This window comes from Rhinichthys klamathensis, unplaced genomic scaffold, assembly GCF_029890125.1.
Source record: "Rhinichthys klamathensis goyatoka isolate OS25496 unplaced genomic scaffold, OSU_Roscu_1.1 h1tg000165l_1, whole genome shotgun sequence".
Classification (NCBI taxonomy): domain Eukaryota; kingdom Metazoa; phylum Chordata; class Actinopteri; order Cypriniformes; family Leuciscidae; genus Rhinichthys; species Rhinichthys klamathensis.
The window spans coordinates 4021711-4037315 of NW_026606697.1; the positions used below are offsets into that span (position 1 = coordinate 4021711).

General features: G+C 37.2%; 1 protein-coding gene across 1 annotated transcript in view; it reads left to right on the top strand.

Annotated features, from left to right (window-relative positions):
- Nucleotides 1–15171, top strand: part of focad (focadhesin) — an 80529-nt gene extending 65358 nt beyond the window's left edge. The window contains exons 33-44 of the mRNA XM_056259264.1: nt 4438–4509; nt 4610–4712; nt 6321–6401; nt 6474–6602; nt 6697–6812; nt 9516–9776; nt 10728–10817; nt 12226–12403; nt 12566–12663; nt 13863–14114; nt 14711–14786; nt 14927–15171. Coding sequence (XP_056115239.1) covers nt 4438–4509; nt 4610–4712; nt 6321–6401; nt 6474–6602; nt 6697–6812; nt 9516–9776; nt 10728–10817; nt 12226–12403; nt 12566–12663; nt 13863–14114; nt 14711–14786; nt 14927–15000 — 1530 coding nt within the window. The 3' untranslated portion in view covers nt 15001–15171. The remainder of the gene's footprint in view (nt 1–4437; nt 4510–4609; nt 4713–6320; nt 6402–6473; nt 6603–6696; nt 6813–9515; nt 9777–10727; nt 10818–12225; nt 12404–12565; nt 12664–13862; nt 14115–14710; nt 14787–14926) is intronic.
- The last annotated feature ends 434 nt before the right edge of the window (nt 15172–15605 follow it).

Sequence of the window (15605 nt, forward strand, 5' to 3'; positions counted from 1 at the left end):
CAGTGCTCTGATTGGCCAGCTGCCCCAGTGTATTGTGATTGGCCAAACACCTTTAACACTCCTTACTGTTGTGTGTCCGACATTTTAGATACCGTTCTGATACATCGACTTGTAGACGAGCCTGTATAATTCACTCTTCCACATCTTCTGAATCAGTTTCTGGTTCAAACTAGGGCTGTAGTCATCGATTATTTTAGTAATCAAGTATTCCACTGATTATTCCATCGATTAATCGAGTAATCGGATAAAAATTTGCGTTGGTAAAAATGTGAGCAACGGCCTTTAAAATCACTTAAAATACAAATATATAGGTAACACTTTACAATAAGGTTCATTAGTTAACATTAGTTAACTACCTTAGTTAACATATAGTAAGAATGAACAATACTTCTACAGCATTTATTAATCTTAGTTAATATGAATTTCAACATTTACTAATACGTTATTAAAATCAAATGTTGTATTTGTTAACATTAGTTGATGCACTGTGAACTAACATGAACTAACAATGAACAGCTGGATTTTTATTAACTAACAATGTCAACTTAATCTTTAACATTGGTCACTTCTGTCCGATAGAAATGAAACAGCCGCTGTAATATCTTGAACAAGAACATGTGCACTAGGGGTGTAACAATACATCGATATGGATCGATGCATCGATCAAACGTGCAACGATACGATGCATCGATACCACACATAAAATATCGATATACGGTACCTTTATTTTGACACGCTCCACATCCTCACGTAAACTTTCTCCGCTGAAATAGACGCCTGACAAGATTGACTGAACCCTTTGTCACAAAAGCCAGTATTTTCCACTGTCATCGCGAGTTCATGTCATCGCGAGTTCACAGCAGAAACAACAAGCCCCGAAAAGTTTGTTTTAGCAAATCAGTGCGCAGTATTCAGGTCAGGTGACAAGGCTGCTTGTCACTTTGAAAAGACGCGCTAGCTGAGAGGAGTTTCGTCAAGCTGACTAAAAGTGATCGAGGATGGATTTCAGCGAACTTGATGTACTCGTGATATCTTCTTCGGGGCGTAAAAGTAAAATAAAAGCTGAAACTTTGTCACGGAATCTTGCTAAAACAGCACGTTTAGTGGTAAGTGAAAGGCTCTCTGTATTGCGTGTACGTTAATCACAACAACAAAGTTTGACAGGCGTCTATATCAGCTGAGGAGATTGGTGTTACAAAGATTAACCAAGTGTTTTATTATGTATCATAGCAAATACTTGGCTTTGTTTAACTCTGAAACATGAAATGTGGAGTTATGCTTTTGCCATACAAATATATATATATAAAATATATAAATCCTTTCAATGAACTTTAATATAACAGAAGAGTTCATTTGCAAAAACAGATAACTGCGTTCTTGTTCATTTTCATATATCATTTTTTTTTTAACTTGTAACAAACTACTTGTAAATGTCCCAATTGGGAGAGGGTGAGCAATTTTCAAAGAGTTTAATTAAACTTTCATGTTATATATATTTGGATGTATTGTGAGTTAATAAACGTAACCGGTTGTGTACACTTAGCACATAATATCTAAATATCGATTAATCGATCGATATAGCCCTGAATCGAATCGAATCGTAATCGAATCGTAGAATTTTTTGAGGTATCGGCAAATATCGTATCGCTGGCTGAGAGAATCGATATCGTATCGTATCGTGATTTACTGTCCGATTTACACCCCTAATGTGCACATCAAAACATGCAAACTCAGTGCAAGTGTTAAACTTTTGTTTCGAAATCGCGATGAACAACAATTCGCATATTCAGAAACATATTTATGTATTCTCCTGTGTTGGCGTAGATTTAAATATGAGTTGCGTTACTATATATATTTATTTAACTGAATCACAGCCGTTGTGATTTCACAATAGCACTATGCTATATTATGATTTTAAATGGTTAAATATATTGCGTAGCCTTAGAAAATGGTCTAATAATGCGGTTCATGGATTCTCATCCGTGCAACGCACCACTTCCGGTATTTTGCCGGTTACTCGACACGGGTAAATTGCAATGGAGGATTTTTTCAAATCGAGTACTCGACTTTAATCGAAGAATCTTTACAGCCCTAGTTCAAACATATTTGGCTGAATTAAACAAGTATTTCCACTTGTCATTGTGTAGTGTTTACTACAGTAAAGTTGAGTGAGTGGATCAGGTATTCAGAGCTTGAGTGAGTGGAGGCGGGGCTAATTTGCATATTCATTGATCCGCATATACTAAATGAAGCAAGGGTGGAGTTTTTTATTATTATTATTATTTATTTTTTTATTGCAGAAATACATAAAGAAATTTTACAAAGTACACATATCGACCAAAAAAAAAAAACATACAAAAAACTAAAACAAAACACAGATAAACAACAATATACGAATAGACGAGGAGAAAAAAGAAAAGAAAAGAAAGACCTTATAAAATATATTGAAATATATATCCTTTGGGGGTGTTGAGTGTTTTAGGGTATTCAGTAATTTAACATCTTTTACCCTTTCTCTCGTCACCCCTCTCCTCCCAATCCTCCAAACAATAACAATGATAATCAAGTAATACGGTTTTATGATTAATATGGCTATCTGTGCACATCCCCGGGTGAAGGACGTCTCCCACAGGGCCAGTCCTGCCCAGAAGCCCACACCCACCCAAGGGTCTAGTTACATTCAAACATTCTTAAGGCATCAAGAAATGATTTTCACTGGGAATTTTTTTTTTAAATATGTAATATTGGTGATCAAACATGAGTCTTAAGGGATAAAATGATTGACTACAGGGGGACTTTAATTTATACAGTGAAGACTATGCAGTGTTATTTTACCTACAGCTAGAATGTTCTTTTTCCTCATATATTATTCTACACTGAGTCCATTATCATATGTTGAGGTGCTAGTTAAATGCCAGTCTCGTATGGGCACTGCCCTTTTTCACCCACACCTGGGCCAGGCTGGTCTTTGTGTGGCAAATTACACTCCTCCGTGCCCACCCACTTTCCAGACACTTACACATACACACACACACACACATAGAGAGAGAGAGAGAGAGCAAATGCTGTCTCGCCTTTTTAAATGCAAATGCCACCATACTTGGAAGGTAGCCAGGAAGTGTCGCTATAGAAACGGTGGGACTTGACAGTGGTCTGCAAGGATTTTTTCTCTCAGTGTGAATCGGAGCCTTGTGAATGTCTCGGATTACTCTGCCGCCCCGCAGATGAAAAGATTTGTGTTAATGTGTCTTTACGTGACTTAAAGTCAATGAACAAACACTGTCAGCGCATTCAAACTCTTCTCGAATCAAATCTTGAATGTAGCTTGTTTAGCTGGTCACTGTTCCTTTCAGATCTGTACTAGCTAACAAGATATTTTAACTAACTGATTGCTTTTTTTCGACTCTGTTTAGTAACTTTTTGCACGTACATGTAAGCGGATCGACCTCAGAAAGTGAACTGCTGCTGGGAAAATAATACAGCAGTAACAGCAGTGGGCAACACGAGGGCACTCTAGGGTTAAAGTAATCCAGTTTGAGAACGCTAAATGTGAAAACACATGAATCCTTTCTGTTTCTATTTCTGACAACAAAAGCAATAGGTTTATAACTAGTCTTGAAGGTCATTTAAAAAAAAAAATAACTTACAAATAAAAGAAATGATTCAATTCCAGCCTAATATGTATTTTTATAGTCATAAAACTTGAATGTAAACACACAATTGTAGCCTGGTTGTAAAGCAGCCATTACTCCAGTCTTCAGTCAGTGACATATTAGATTCATTCAGTCTAATATGCTGATGTGGTGCTTAAAAAAATATGCTGATTTTGTGCATTGGTGCTTAAACAAATCTTACTGACCCCAAACTTTTGAACAAAGTTGCTTAAAGTGCTTGAAGTACTTGAATTTTTTTATTTATTTAAGTCCTGGAAAACCCTTGAGAAAAGGTACTTGAAAAGTGCTTAAATTATTTAAAGACAATATATGTGAAATTACATATTTTATCGATAAAACAATATTTTTAAGCTAAATTAACGCTGAAGCCGGTCTGATATAGAGCCATTTCGCATGGCTATGAGTGTGATATTGCTCATAAATATCCAAGTATATGATACAGCTTTCATTCTTCAGGTATATTAATATCATATGTTCATAAATCCAAAATCAGTTTGAATAAGGAAAGCTTTTTTAGAATTTGAAAGATAATAGAGATGTTGTTTGATTAAGGAGATCTCTGATTGTGGTCCTTGAAAACCAAAAAAGTAGTGCTTTGGAAGTCCTGGAATTTTATTTTACAGTATGTACGAACCCTGTGAACAGTTGTGTAGTTAAAATGCTTAATTGTTTCGTTGCGACTGGTTAGTTTGAGTTTGACGTAGGCTTATACTGTGTCCGTGAAGTCTTTGACCTTCAGAAAGTGTGTTTTTCTCTCCATTAGTTGAAGAGGGACACAGAGGAGTCCTCACAACAGCAGGGCCGACTGAACGAGGTCATCCGAGCCCTTACACAGGTTATAATTCATGCATTTGGCATTCATGAAAATGTATATAGTGTGGAAGTGAAACAATGGTTTGATTGAAGTCAAGTCCTCATGCCATCCTCTGCACTAGATCATCACCTTCTCAGGAACAATAGGTCTGCAGTCTAACGGGGCATGTCTGCTGGGACACCTGCATCTGGCCCAGATGTGCAGCAGCCACAGTCGAACCGCAGGTGAGACTACAGTTATTCACAATAACCTTCTGAGTCATCTGAGGGGTTTTAATTTCTAAATTATTACTATTATTATTACTGTTGTTGTTGATAGTAATAATAATTAACTACTTGTAATAAAATGTAAAAAGTAAAAGTAATTTTTTTTTATTTATTATTAATGGCTTTATATTTGTTAATAATAATAATAAAATGCATCTAAATTTCAAAATGTTCAGTCTTCTGTCTATTTATTAAAAACAAAACAATATTCATACGGTAAAATATTAATATTAAATGAATAGATTTTTTTTATGATTAAATAATACAATTATTATTGTCGTTGTCGTTAAAGAGCCCCTGTGGTGAAAATCTAGCTTGTAATGTTGTTTATGTGTCTATGTGGTGTTTTTAATACGAGTGATCGTCAACGAGTGGATCTCTGAGCTGCTGTGAGTGAGTGGAGGCGGGGCTAATTAGCATATTCATTGATCCACGTTTACGAAATGAGGCAAGGGTGTAGAGTTACGTTCAAGCTATTTTAAGGCATGAAGAAAAACATTTTTAGGAAAAAATGTTTTAATATGTAATTTTGGGGATCAAAGATGAGTTTTTAAGTGATAAAATTATTGACTACTGGGGACTTTAATTAGTTGCTTAGTTGATACATGATCCGTACGGACCAGGCACCTTGATTCGAAACGCATGTGATTCACGGATTCATTGAAAAGTTTAACCATCATAGAGCGAAAGTTAATCATTTGCACTTATTTTAGATCCTGTCAGTTTAAACATTCAAGCGATTTTAAACCATTTGAGTGCAAGACGACGCCAAAGAGAGCTCTATTCAATACTCGCGCGCTGTTTTCTGTGTACACACACAAAGCCGAATTCAGTTCTCTTCCACATATATTTGTGTATGAATGGACATACACGTAAAATTATGTAAAAATGCCCGTCACGCCGTGTATCCTCATAAACAAAGACGCCTATGGCTTACGTCAACATAAACAATAGAGAAAGAAAACAGATGTGTATCATTATTTTGGATCCGTTTATTCGGTCTTAAAGTGACAGCAGCCTAAAATACCCTCAGCTGTCATTAATGTTCATCAAACAAAGAAATACAAAGAGAAAATCACTTTTGTAGCTGTAACAAAGATTCATTATATTTAATATATACAGTGAAGACTGTGCAGTGTTATTTTACAGTTGATTATTCAATATCTGTAGCTGAATACTGTTAGATGTACCTGAAAAACATAAAGCACTGTTTATTACATTTGCATCTTTGTTCTATTGTATTAATCTATATTTATAACTTGTTTATTATTTTGTATGCAGATTCACTCCCCTACAAAATCACCCTGATCATTCTTGAATGATTAATTCTTTCCAAATGGAGCCATTCAAAACTGTTTTCATACCGCAATATATATATATTTCGTGCAGCCCTAAATATTAGTACTAAAAATCGTTTATAAAATATATAAATATTATTATTTTTATTTGTACTACTACCACTAAATAATAATAGCTAAATAATGAAAATAACAAAACACAAACAAATGTATACTGTATGAATGGAAGAAGACCAATAAAACACACTTCTCCACCTCTCTTTAATAGTTCCTCAGGACTTTGGTTATCTCCCAGAGAAAAGTTTCATCCGAGCGAGTGTAGACTTCATCACTGAAGCAGGAAGGAAAGGTAACACTCTATCTAATGCTGTCTAATAAAGAAAGGCTCTCTGTTAAATACTAATGCTGTGAGTTTGTCCAGGGCCTGAGGTCACCGCTCCACACCTAGTGAAGACGGTTCTGGCAGCTTTAGGCTCGGTTGGTGGAAGCTTCCAGTATCCTCCAGTCAACTGGAGTGCCATCCTCTCTCCGCTGATGAGACTCGGCTTTGGTCAGCTTCCTCTTCGTCATCATCTCGAATGAGTGTTTTATAGGAGATGCCTGGTGAGAAATGATTTTGAAGTGTTCACCTGTGCCTGCCGTAGGTGAGGAGGTGCAGCATCAGTGTTTAGAGTTGGCTGCCAGTCAGGCCCAGTCCTCCCAGAGTGCCTCACTCTTCCTCGGCATCTGGCTTGTGCCTCCCCTGGTTCACAGCCTCAGTGTGAGTGTTTGTTTCTTTCTGTGTGTAATAGATGTTTGAGGTTTCTCCATGCAGATTATTATGGTGGGTTTTTTTATACCATAAATGGCTAGTTTTATATGTGCAAGCCCTGCTAATATGTTCTTCAAAAAGTTTGTGGAAATGTATGACGTTGAAGTCATTTTTGAAAAATATTTTTTTAATGTTATGTAATATTATGTACAGTGTGTGTGTATACCGTATATATATATATATATATATATATATTAGAGGTGGGCATAGATTAATTTTTTTAATCTAGATTAATCTACATTAAAATGGCTCATTTGAATTCTCCCGAAGGCTTTCAGAATATGTGTGCTACCCAAATAATGACTAAAAGTAAGTCTTTGAGAATAGTTTGCCTCGCGTAGGGATGTGCATTTCTGCCAAAAATGCCATTCGACAATCGAGGAGCAAAAGTCGAATATCGTAAAAAAAAAAAAAAAAAAACGCAATGACAGAAAGGGAGGCCAATTTCATCTTTAGCGATTTGTCATCAAACAAACTGTTTATTAATTGAACAAGTAACATGTTTCGTCCTTTTTTTAACATAGTAGGCTAATTGGAAGAAGAAGAAAACAATACGCACGACAGTCCGTTTTTGCATCGCCAATGCTCGTTAGATCAAAAAATAATGTCATCATATGTCATAAGAATTTTATGTGAACCTGCCTTGTTACTGCAATAGCCTCATTTTTAAACAAATTAGTTTCAATCAATGTAAACTATTCGTGTGATTATGCCACTGCGCAATAAACGCGCAATACACACACAATGTATTACCTGAATGAAATGAAATCGAATGTATCGTCCTGTGGAATCATTCATTCACAGACAGCTTACGAAGATGTTCAAGTAATAAAGATCTTCATCGCTGGCAAAAATATGATGCATTTGCAGATTTGCATTCACTAGACTAGACTGTAGATCGGCCACTTCATCCAACGCTCTTGATGCTCTTAAATCTTCCTGTTTCGACTCCGAGTGTGAATTGAAAGCGCTTCAGACGATTCAGTGCGCGAGGATCTGAACAGATCAACTGATTCGCGAACGGATTTAGACAGATCATCTGACAACTTCTTTGACTAAGTCTTTGAACAGAATCGACTCAAAAGAGTGATTCATTTGTAAATGAGCATCGCTCATGCCCATACAAAGGACACAGCGCGCTTGGAATAAACTCATTTAACAACGTATTGCATTAAAATAAAGTAACGAGAGGAACGTCGCGCAACGTAACAAAGTAAAAGTACACCTTGTGTCCCTGACAGGAAAATACCCTACTGCGCGATCTGTGACAGCAGGCGCGGCGTCATACTACACATTAGAATTGCGCGAAAATATAACGATATTCGAAAAAGCTATTTATGATCCCAACCCAACTTTGATTAACGGCGATATTTTTTTTATCGCCCGATAAGAGTCTCACGTTAACGCAGCACGTTAACGCCGATAACGGCCCAGCACTAATATATATATACATATACATACACATACAGACATCCATACATGCATACATACATTTTAAATAATAAAAAAAACATAATAATCTGCAAGTTCTAGGAACTCAGTTAAAATATAATAAATAAATACTGAAATAATAACGTTGTTAAATGCATTGTTTCTAATGAGAGCAATGGTAATAAATAAATTAATGTTTTTGCAATAAACGAGCAGTCCTACATGACGGCGAGTTTTACATATTTCTGCTCTTATTTTATTTAGAAAATGTATACATTTAGTTTCTGGGGGCTATATGTAGAATTAAGAAAACCCTTGTTTGAATTCAGAAACCCTTGTTATTAGCGACACCGGTGGCCGTTAAGTGAACTGCAGCCAGAAACTCACACTCGTGCACACGTAACGTACAAGAGACTGAACGAGATCCCTGATATTCTCACGGCGAAGTTCTTTTTTCGTTCTTTGCTTAGAAGTACAAAGAAGTTGGCAAGACTTTTGCAGCGATATACTGTTAACGAACATCCCGATGCCATCCTGCTGAAAACAACGCTTAGATGAATATGTAAATAAGTGTTGCGCGCTTTCTTCTCAATAACAATATAAACATATAACAAAACTGACAGCGGTGAGAAAACAGCAGTTCAGAGAGCATCTGATTATAGCGATGTGGATGTTAGCACAAGCTCTGCAATTCACCGGCATCGTGTCAACAGACGAAGCCAAATTAAAATTACACTGTTATGATAGTTTGATGATTATAATGGAAATTTGAGACTATAGACTATATAGATCTGAATATGTGACACTATAGTTTGAATTAATCTCTTTTCTTTGCATGACACATTCATTGAAATTTCAGTGCAGAATAGCTCTTTCTGCATTATCATGAACATTGTATAAGCATTGTGTCATTAAGCAGAAGAAAGGGAACGCGTAAACATCGCATCTTTGGATTTTTATGTGAAGGACTAGCTTTTGCTGGGAAAATCAAGTCTACAGGCTTTTTTAAGCGAATAATACATGACAATTCTTACTTATAGCCCCTTAATTCCATAATTTTTCCTTTTGTAATATTCATAAGCTGTTATGTTGAATGTATCTTGTAAGGATGCTGAAAAGTGAAGTGGTAATTGGTATCTAATTTTCTGTAAGTAGTTCATCATGGTTTTGCGGCTTGAAAATGTCTCTCTGTCTCTTGTCTATCCCCTGAACCCTCCACAGCTCCGCACCAGGGCTTACCTGTACGAGTGCCTGAGCTCCTGGATGAAGCACGTGGCTGAAGACAAGCTGCAGGTGTATGTGGACAGTCTGGCAGTGCAGCAGTTTGAGCCCGACACACGTGCTCAGCGCTTGCCCCTGTGCCTGTCCATCCTGCGTGGCCTGTCCAAAGCCATGGCGGTCCCCAACCCGCCCCAAAACTGCTGGACCGCCCTGTGCTCTGCCACTGAAAAGATCTATAACCTCTTATCTGATAACATACCGGTATGTTCTGGCAGTTCCCTAAAGGTTGTGACAGCCCAAGCCAATGGTTTGCATTGTGTTCCACATAGTCGGACCCCTATAGACTATTGATACCTATAGACCGTTATTTCCTTACACGCACAAGCTAGTTAGCAGTCACCTGGAGTCTTAGCGGTGTGTTCAAGTGCAGCTTTTTGGCCGAGACGCAGCTGACTTGACGCGACAACATTTTCAGCTTTCGTCGCTTATAGTTCTTTTTTACGTTGGCTTGGTGTGTCACAGCCTTAAAGGGATAGTTCACTTTGAAATAAATTTATGTTTTAGCTTACCTCAAGGGCATCCAAGATGTAGGTGTCTTTGTTTCCGCAGAAGTTTCAATTTTGATATTTTTAGGTCAAACCGTTCTTGTCTGTCAGTCATATAATGCAGGTCTACGGTCACCACCTCAAAGAGCATGCACAGAGAAGTCCAAATTAAACATGATTTAATGACTCGTAAATGTAAGTACACATTGATGGCCTAAGACACGAAACGAGCGATTTGTGTGAGAAACCGAACAGTATTTATATCGCTTTTACCTCTTGTAACCACAGCCACGTCCAAGTGATCTGAGGGCGCGGGCGCTTCGTTCTGTGCGTTACAAGAGGTAAAAACGATATAAATACTGTTCGTTTTCTCACACAAACCACTCGTTTCGTGTCTTAGGCCATCAATGTGTACTTACATTTACGAGTCATTAAATCATGTTTAATTTGGACTTCTCTGTGCATGCTCTTTGAGGTGGTGACCATAGACCTGCATTATATGACTGACAGACAAGAACGGTTTGACCTAAAAATATCAAAATTGAAACTTCTGCGGAGACACCTACATCTTGGATGCCCTTGAGGTAAGCTAAAACATATCAAAAAACTTAGCCAGTCCCGCTGCTGTACAGTGATATTTTTTGGGCGGTTTTGTGTTGGTCTGTAGGCTGGTGAAGTGGAACTCTATGAAGAGATGTGCTCGTGTCTGTCTGAACTGAGCGACACTGAGGTAGACCGCATAATCAAAGTCACTGAGGTAAAATACAACTAATGTTTGTGATTTATAGCTTTATAAATCCGATTCTGATTTAATCCTTATAAATATTCATCACGACGTGTAGTCATTATGTCTTGCGTGAACACGTTGAACACTTCTAATGAACACGTTTTTTTTCACTGTGCAAGCTCAAGATGCGTATAAAACGACATCAAATGGTTATTAATGAAGAGAAGACTGAATAACCAAATTAAATGCTTTTTCTTGGTCACACCACATCATGAGGTTCATTTTAAGGGTCATTCCACAAAAAGTGTGCCTCTGGTTTTTCATTAACATGTTATTAGTGACTTTAAGTGTGTACAACTAATGCCAGCAGCAATTATAGAGTGCAACAGTCCGGAAGTAAAACTTATAAACCTTTAAAAGTAGGCCTACTGTGAGCTACGAGGTTGTTAATCAATGGTATTTGCTCCTGTTGAATAGGTCAGCCCTCATTTTTCACCTTATTTTTTAAAATAATCGTGTTTAACTCTTTCCCTGCCAGCGTTGATTTTAAAGTTGCCAGCCACCATTTCACAAAATGTTCATGGCCCCCAGAAATGCAATATATATATATATATATATATATATATATATATATAAAAGAGAACAAAAAAAAGAGCCTCTTCTCTTAAACAAAACAAAAACTTTAATTCTAGCTTAATCCATTCTTTTTTTATCAACACTTGTTGAGTGTGGGTAAGTTTCATAAAAAAGCGGAGAAAATCTAGACTACATCCAGATCGGATTCAGAATGATGATCGAAACATAGATCGAGTCATCAACATACCTAATACTTGCACAGTCCTTTAGCTCGTCTTCGGTCGACATTTCATTCAGTAACATTAGGCGGTTTTGATTTATATGCTGTTTAATGTTGATGATCGTGTTATTTTTTTACATATGCATCTGCTTACATAATTATGCTAAGGCTTGTTTCTGCTTCTTCTTCACTCTTTCAGAAGATGTGTCATAGCACCCCCTACCCAAAATCCAGTTTCATTTCAATGCCTTTTATTTAAATGTTATTTTATGCCTTCATTCCTCATGAAGATGCCTTTATTTGGAAATAAATACATATGTATGCCTACATAAATATTAATAAACAGTAAATATTGCTATGAATAGATCAAAATTATCTATTATAATTATTATTATTTATTGTCTTGATATATTTGTTGGGTTTTAGTGAACATTTTGTTTTAAAGACTTAAAGTTGTGTCCCCAGAGTGGATGTAATAGTTCTGTTAGCGTCGAATTGAGTCATTTATCACGTCATGTAACAACCATCCCAGATGCAATTTACAAGTTAAATGACTTGCTCAAAGGTACACTGACACTGGCTAGAGACATTAAAATCAACATATGTGTACAACCTCACACTGTTTTTGTGCTCCCTCTACAGGCTAATGTGGAAAAAACCGCTTTCATCCTATCCTACCTGACCTCTAAAGGCAGAGTCCCTCTCCTCGGGCTCAATGATGTCATCAGTACCATCCTCCGGGTGGGGAATAAAAAACAAATCAGCTGGCTTCTTCTGCAGGGCCTCCACCAATCACGGTTCGCCTCTAGTCCCAATACAGGTAGGCTAATAATACTACTGATGTATATAATAGTAGAAAAGGGTATACCGTTCAAAAGTCTGAGATCAGTAAGACCCCAAACCTTCCATTTCAAACAGCCACACGTTGATGAACTTGAATCATTATGTTGTTTCAGAAAGTAAAATGTTTGTTTGTTTTCAGGGGTCTCGAAACGAATGGAGTGGCTACTGGAGTTAATGGGCCACATCAGAAACGTTGCATACGGATCTCCCTCTGTTAAATGTGTCAACGTTACAGAGGTGTGTGCAATATGACTGCGCTGCTAAATCTTTTTGGGCACGATTTATTGGGCACTGGTTTCTTTTAGCTCGCTTTACAGTCGTATGTGGATCTGCCTCTCAGAAGACCATTCACTGCCATCTGGAAAGTGTTTTTAGTTGCCTTGCTGTGGGGCCTAATGATATAAACAGTTATTTTGTCTATAAAACACATTACCCGCTGCAGGAAACAAGAAACTACCTGTTCACTGACAGATTCAAATTATGCGGTAAAGCAACGCTGTTTTACTTGGTCAAAACAATCATACTAAAAATAAATTTGAGTGTGTGTTCGCTCTGTGGCTGCTATGATACACTGCACTTGCACACTGCAGTAAGCTAGATCGATATTAAAATATCATATTAGCTGAATGACTTGTGTTGCTAAATGGAATGCAATTAATTCTAAAATATAGTGTACGGCAGACAAAACGCTGTATAACTGTTACTACAAATAAAGCTCTTTCTGATTTCGCTATGTTAGCCACTTGATAGAATAGTGTCTCTGAGGTACAAACATGTTACTCGCGGTAAAACAAGAAAACAAGAGATTCAAACAATAAGACTAACCATGTTGAGCTTTATAACCATGATTCATTTTCTGTCGATAAAGGAATCCATGTCGAATAAAACACGTAATATATTAAAGCGTTTTTGGTGTTTTCATGGTTTCTATGGAAGTAGAACTGAAGGGTAACACAGATATGACGTCATATGACGACGCATTGACATGGGCCGTTACACTGGTTAAAATTGCTGATTTGTATTGATTTAAACATTTGCCATGATGTAAGCACACAAGGCAACAAAATATATAACACTGTTCTTGTGGTTTTTGGATATTTGAATCCAAAAATCGTACATATTTTGCCTTTAAATCGGCATGAAACGAGTGTTTTTTTCTATGCGCTGGTTTCTCAAACAAGAAAAAAAGTTAATTTCTCTATCGGGATTTGGGAATTGTTTGAATGGTTGTGCTTTGCTATTGGTGGATCTCATGCGAGTGACAGGTTGCCCCGCCCTCGTGCCAGTAAACACATCATCAGAGAAGAGATGAGATGTTGATGCAAGAGAGAGGGGAAGATTTTGTGATTAAAGATTGTGAGGGCAATAATAAAAAAAGAATGATGTTTACTGATTTCAAGGTGACTCTAAACATAATGTCCACCGTCACTTTGCAGGGCACAGACTTCCTCCTCGGTGTGTTTGCTGCAGCAGTGGCGTCCTGGGCGGACCATTGCTCCCCGCTCCTCATTGGCATCAGAGCCCAGTGGTTTCCCTGGCATCAGTGCTCTCAGGCACCAGAGCTCACGCATGGCCTGTATGTCAACCCTGCCACCACTGAGCTGGCGGTGTCCTCATGCCTCTCCGGAGTCCCGTACAGCATCAAGCAGCTACTCGCCAAAGAGCCGTGGAAGGCCCAGTCGCAGAAGGTGTGGCGTGTTTTACCTCTCGTTTTACTATTTAAATACGTGTAGTTCTGGGTTGCTTGGAAAAGCTAAAGTTACACAGTTTAAGATGTCATTCATGTCCATTGCACAAATGTTACAGAATGAGTTACACACTATTGTAATACTTAAATATGAGCAAGACTCAAGAGTAATTAAAAAATAAAGCTAATATTTTTCTGTTTATCTATCTACTCTATTGTTCAACATTGCATTTATTTGATCAAAATACAGTAAAAAGTCATATTTAGAAAAAAGATTACAATTTAAAACTACAATGGTATCTATGCCTGTTCTCATTCAGCATCATTACTCCAGTCTTCAGTGTCACATGATCCTTCAGAAATCATTCTAATATGCTGATTTGGTGCTCAAGAAACATTTTCTATTATTATCAATGTTTAAAACCGTTAATATGATACAATTTTTCAGAATTCTCTGATGAATATAAAGTTCAAACGAACAGCATTTATTTGATATAGAATTTGAAAGCCTTTATTATCACTTTTGATCAATTTAGTGCTTCTTTGCTAATTGAAAAAAAAAGACCGACTCCATCCTTTCCTTCTGTATGCCATCAGTTCATCGACTGGCTCTTCAGCATCACTGAAGCTCCTAAGCTGAGTTTCTCCGAGACTGCTCTTCTTACAGCCAGAGGTGAGATTCTTTGTTTTAAACTAAATAAATGATTATTCTTTAATGTTTTCATAGCATGATCACAAGAAGCAAAGGATTGTTATATAGAGTATAAACTCATTCTCTCATTTGACTGATTTTTTATCTCTAATTTGTCTTAGCGGCATTAATGTCTCTGAGATCCACGGTGGAGTTCAGGAAGAAGGGTGTGTGGACCAGGGCGTACGGCTGGTGATCCTGTGAAAGCGACGGCATCTACACAACAGTGCTGATGTTTGAACAATTCACAAACTCTAGTGATAATCCCCGTCTGTTACCAACCAGAGAGAAAACGGACATGTTTAATAGACTGAAAGTAGGAATGCCATGGTATTCTTTTAAAAAAAAAAACGTGACAGTGCACATAAAAATGGGCTCAGAAAGCATCGGTTTCAACTTGTGTTCATTTCCACTTTCATGCTTTGCATGTAAAACGTATTGACTATTTTTTTTGTGACCAGTTATGTAAAATAAATGTATCTGCCATACCAAGTATCTTTCTCTGTTTAAATGAAGCTCACTCTTTTTGCATACATTTCCTTTCACTTGACCCGACAGCTTTCTTTTTCCCATCAGCCACTTTGATACTGAATACAATACCTGATGCCTGATGGTCCATACTGTAGCTTAGGCTAGCCAAGAACTGCCCATTTAGGCCATCATTTCAAATACCCTAAACAGACTAAATTGGGCTTCATAGTGAATCAGGGTAAGACAAAAAAGAAGAATTTAATATATATCTTCTGATATAGCTGATTTTTCATACAATATATATTGTATGAAAAATCAGCTTTGAGCACA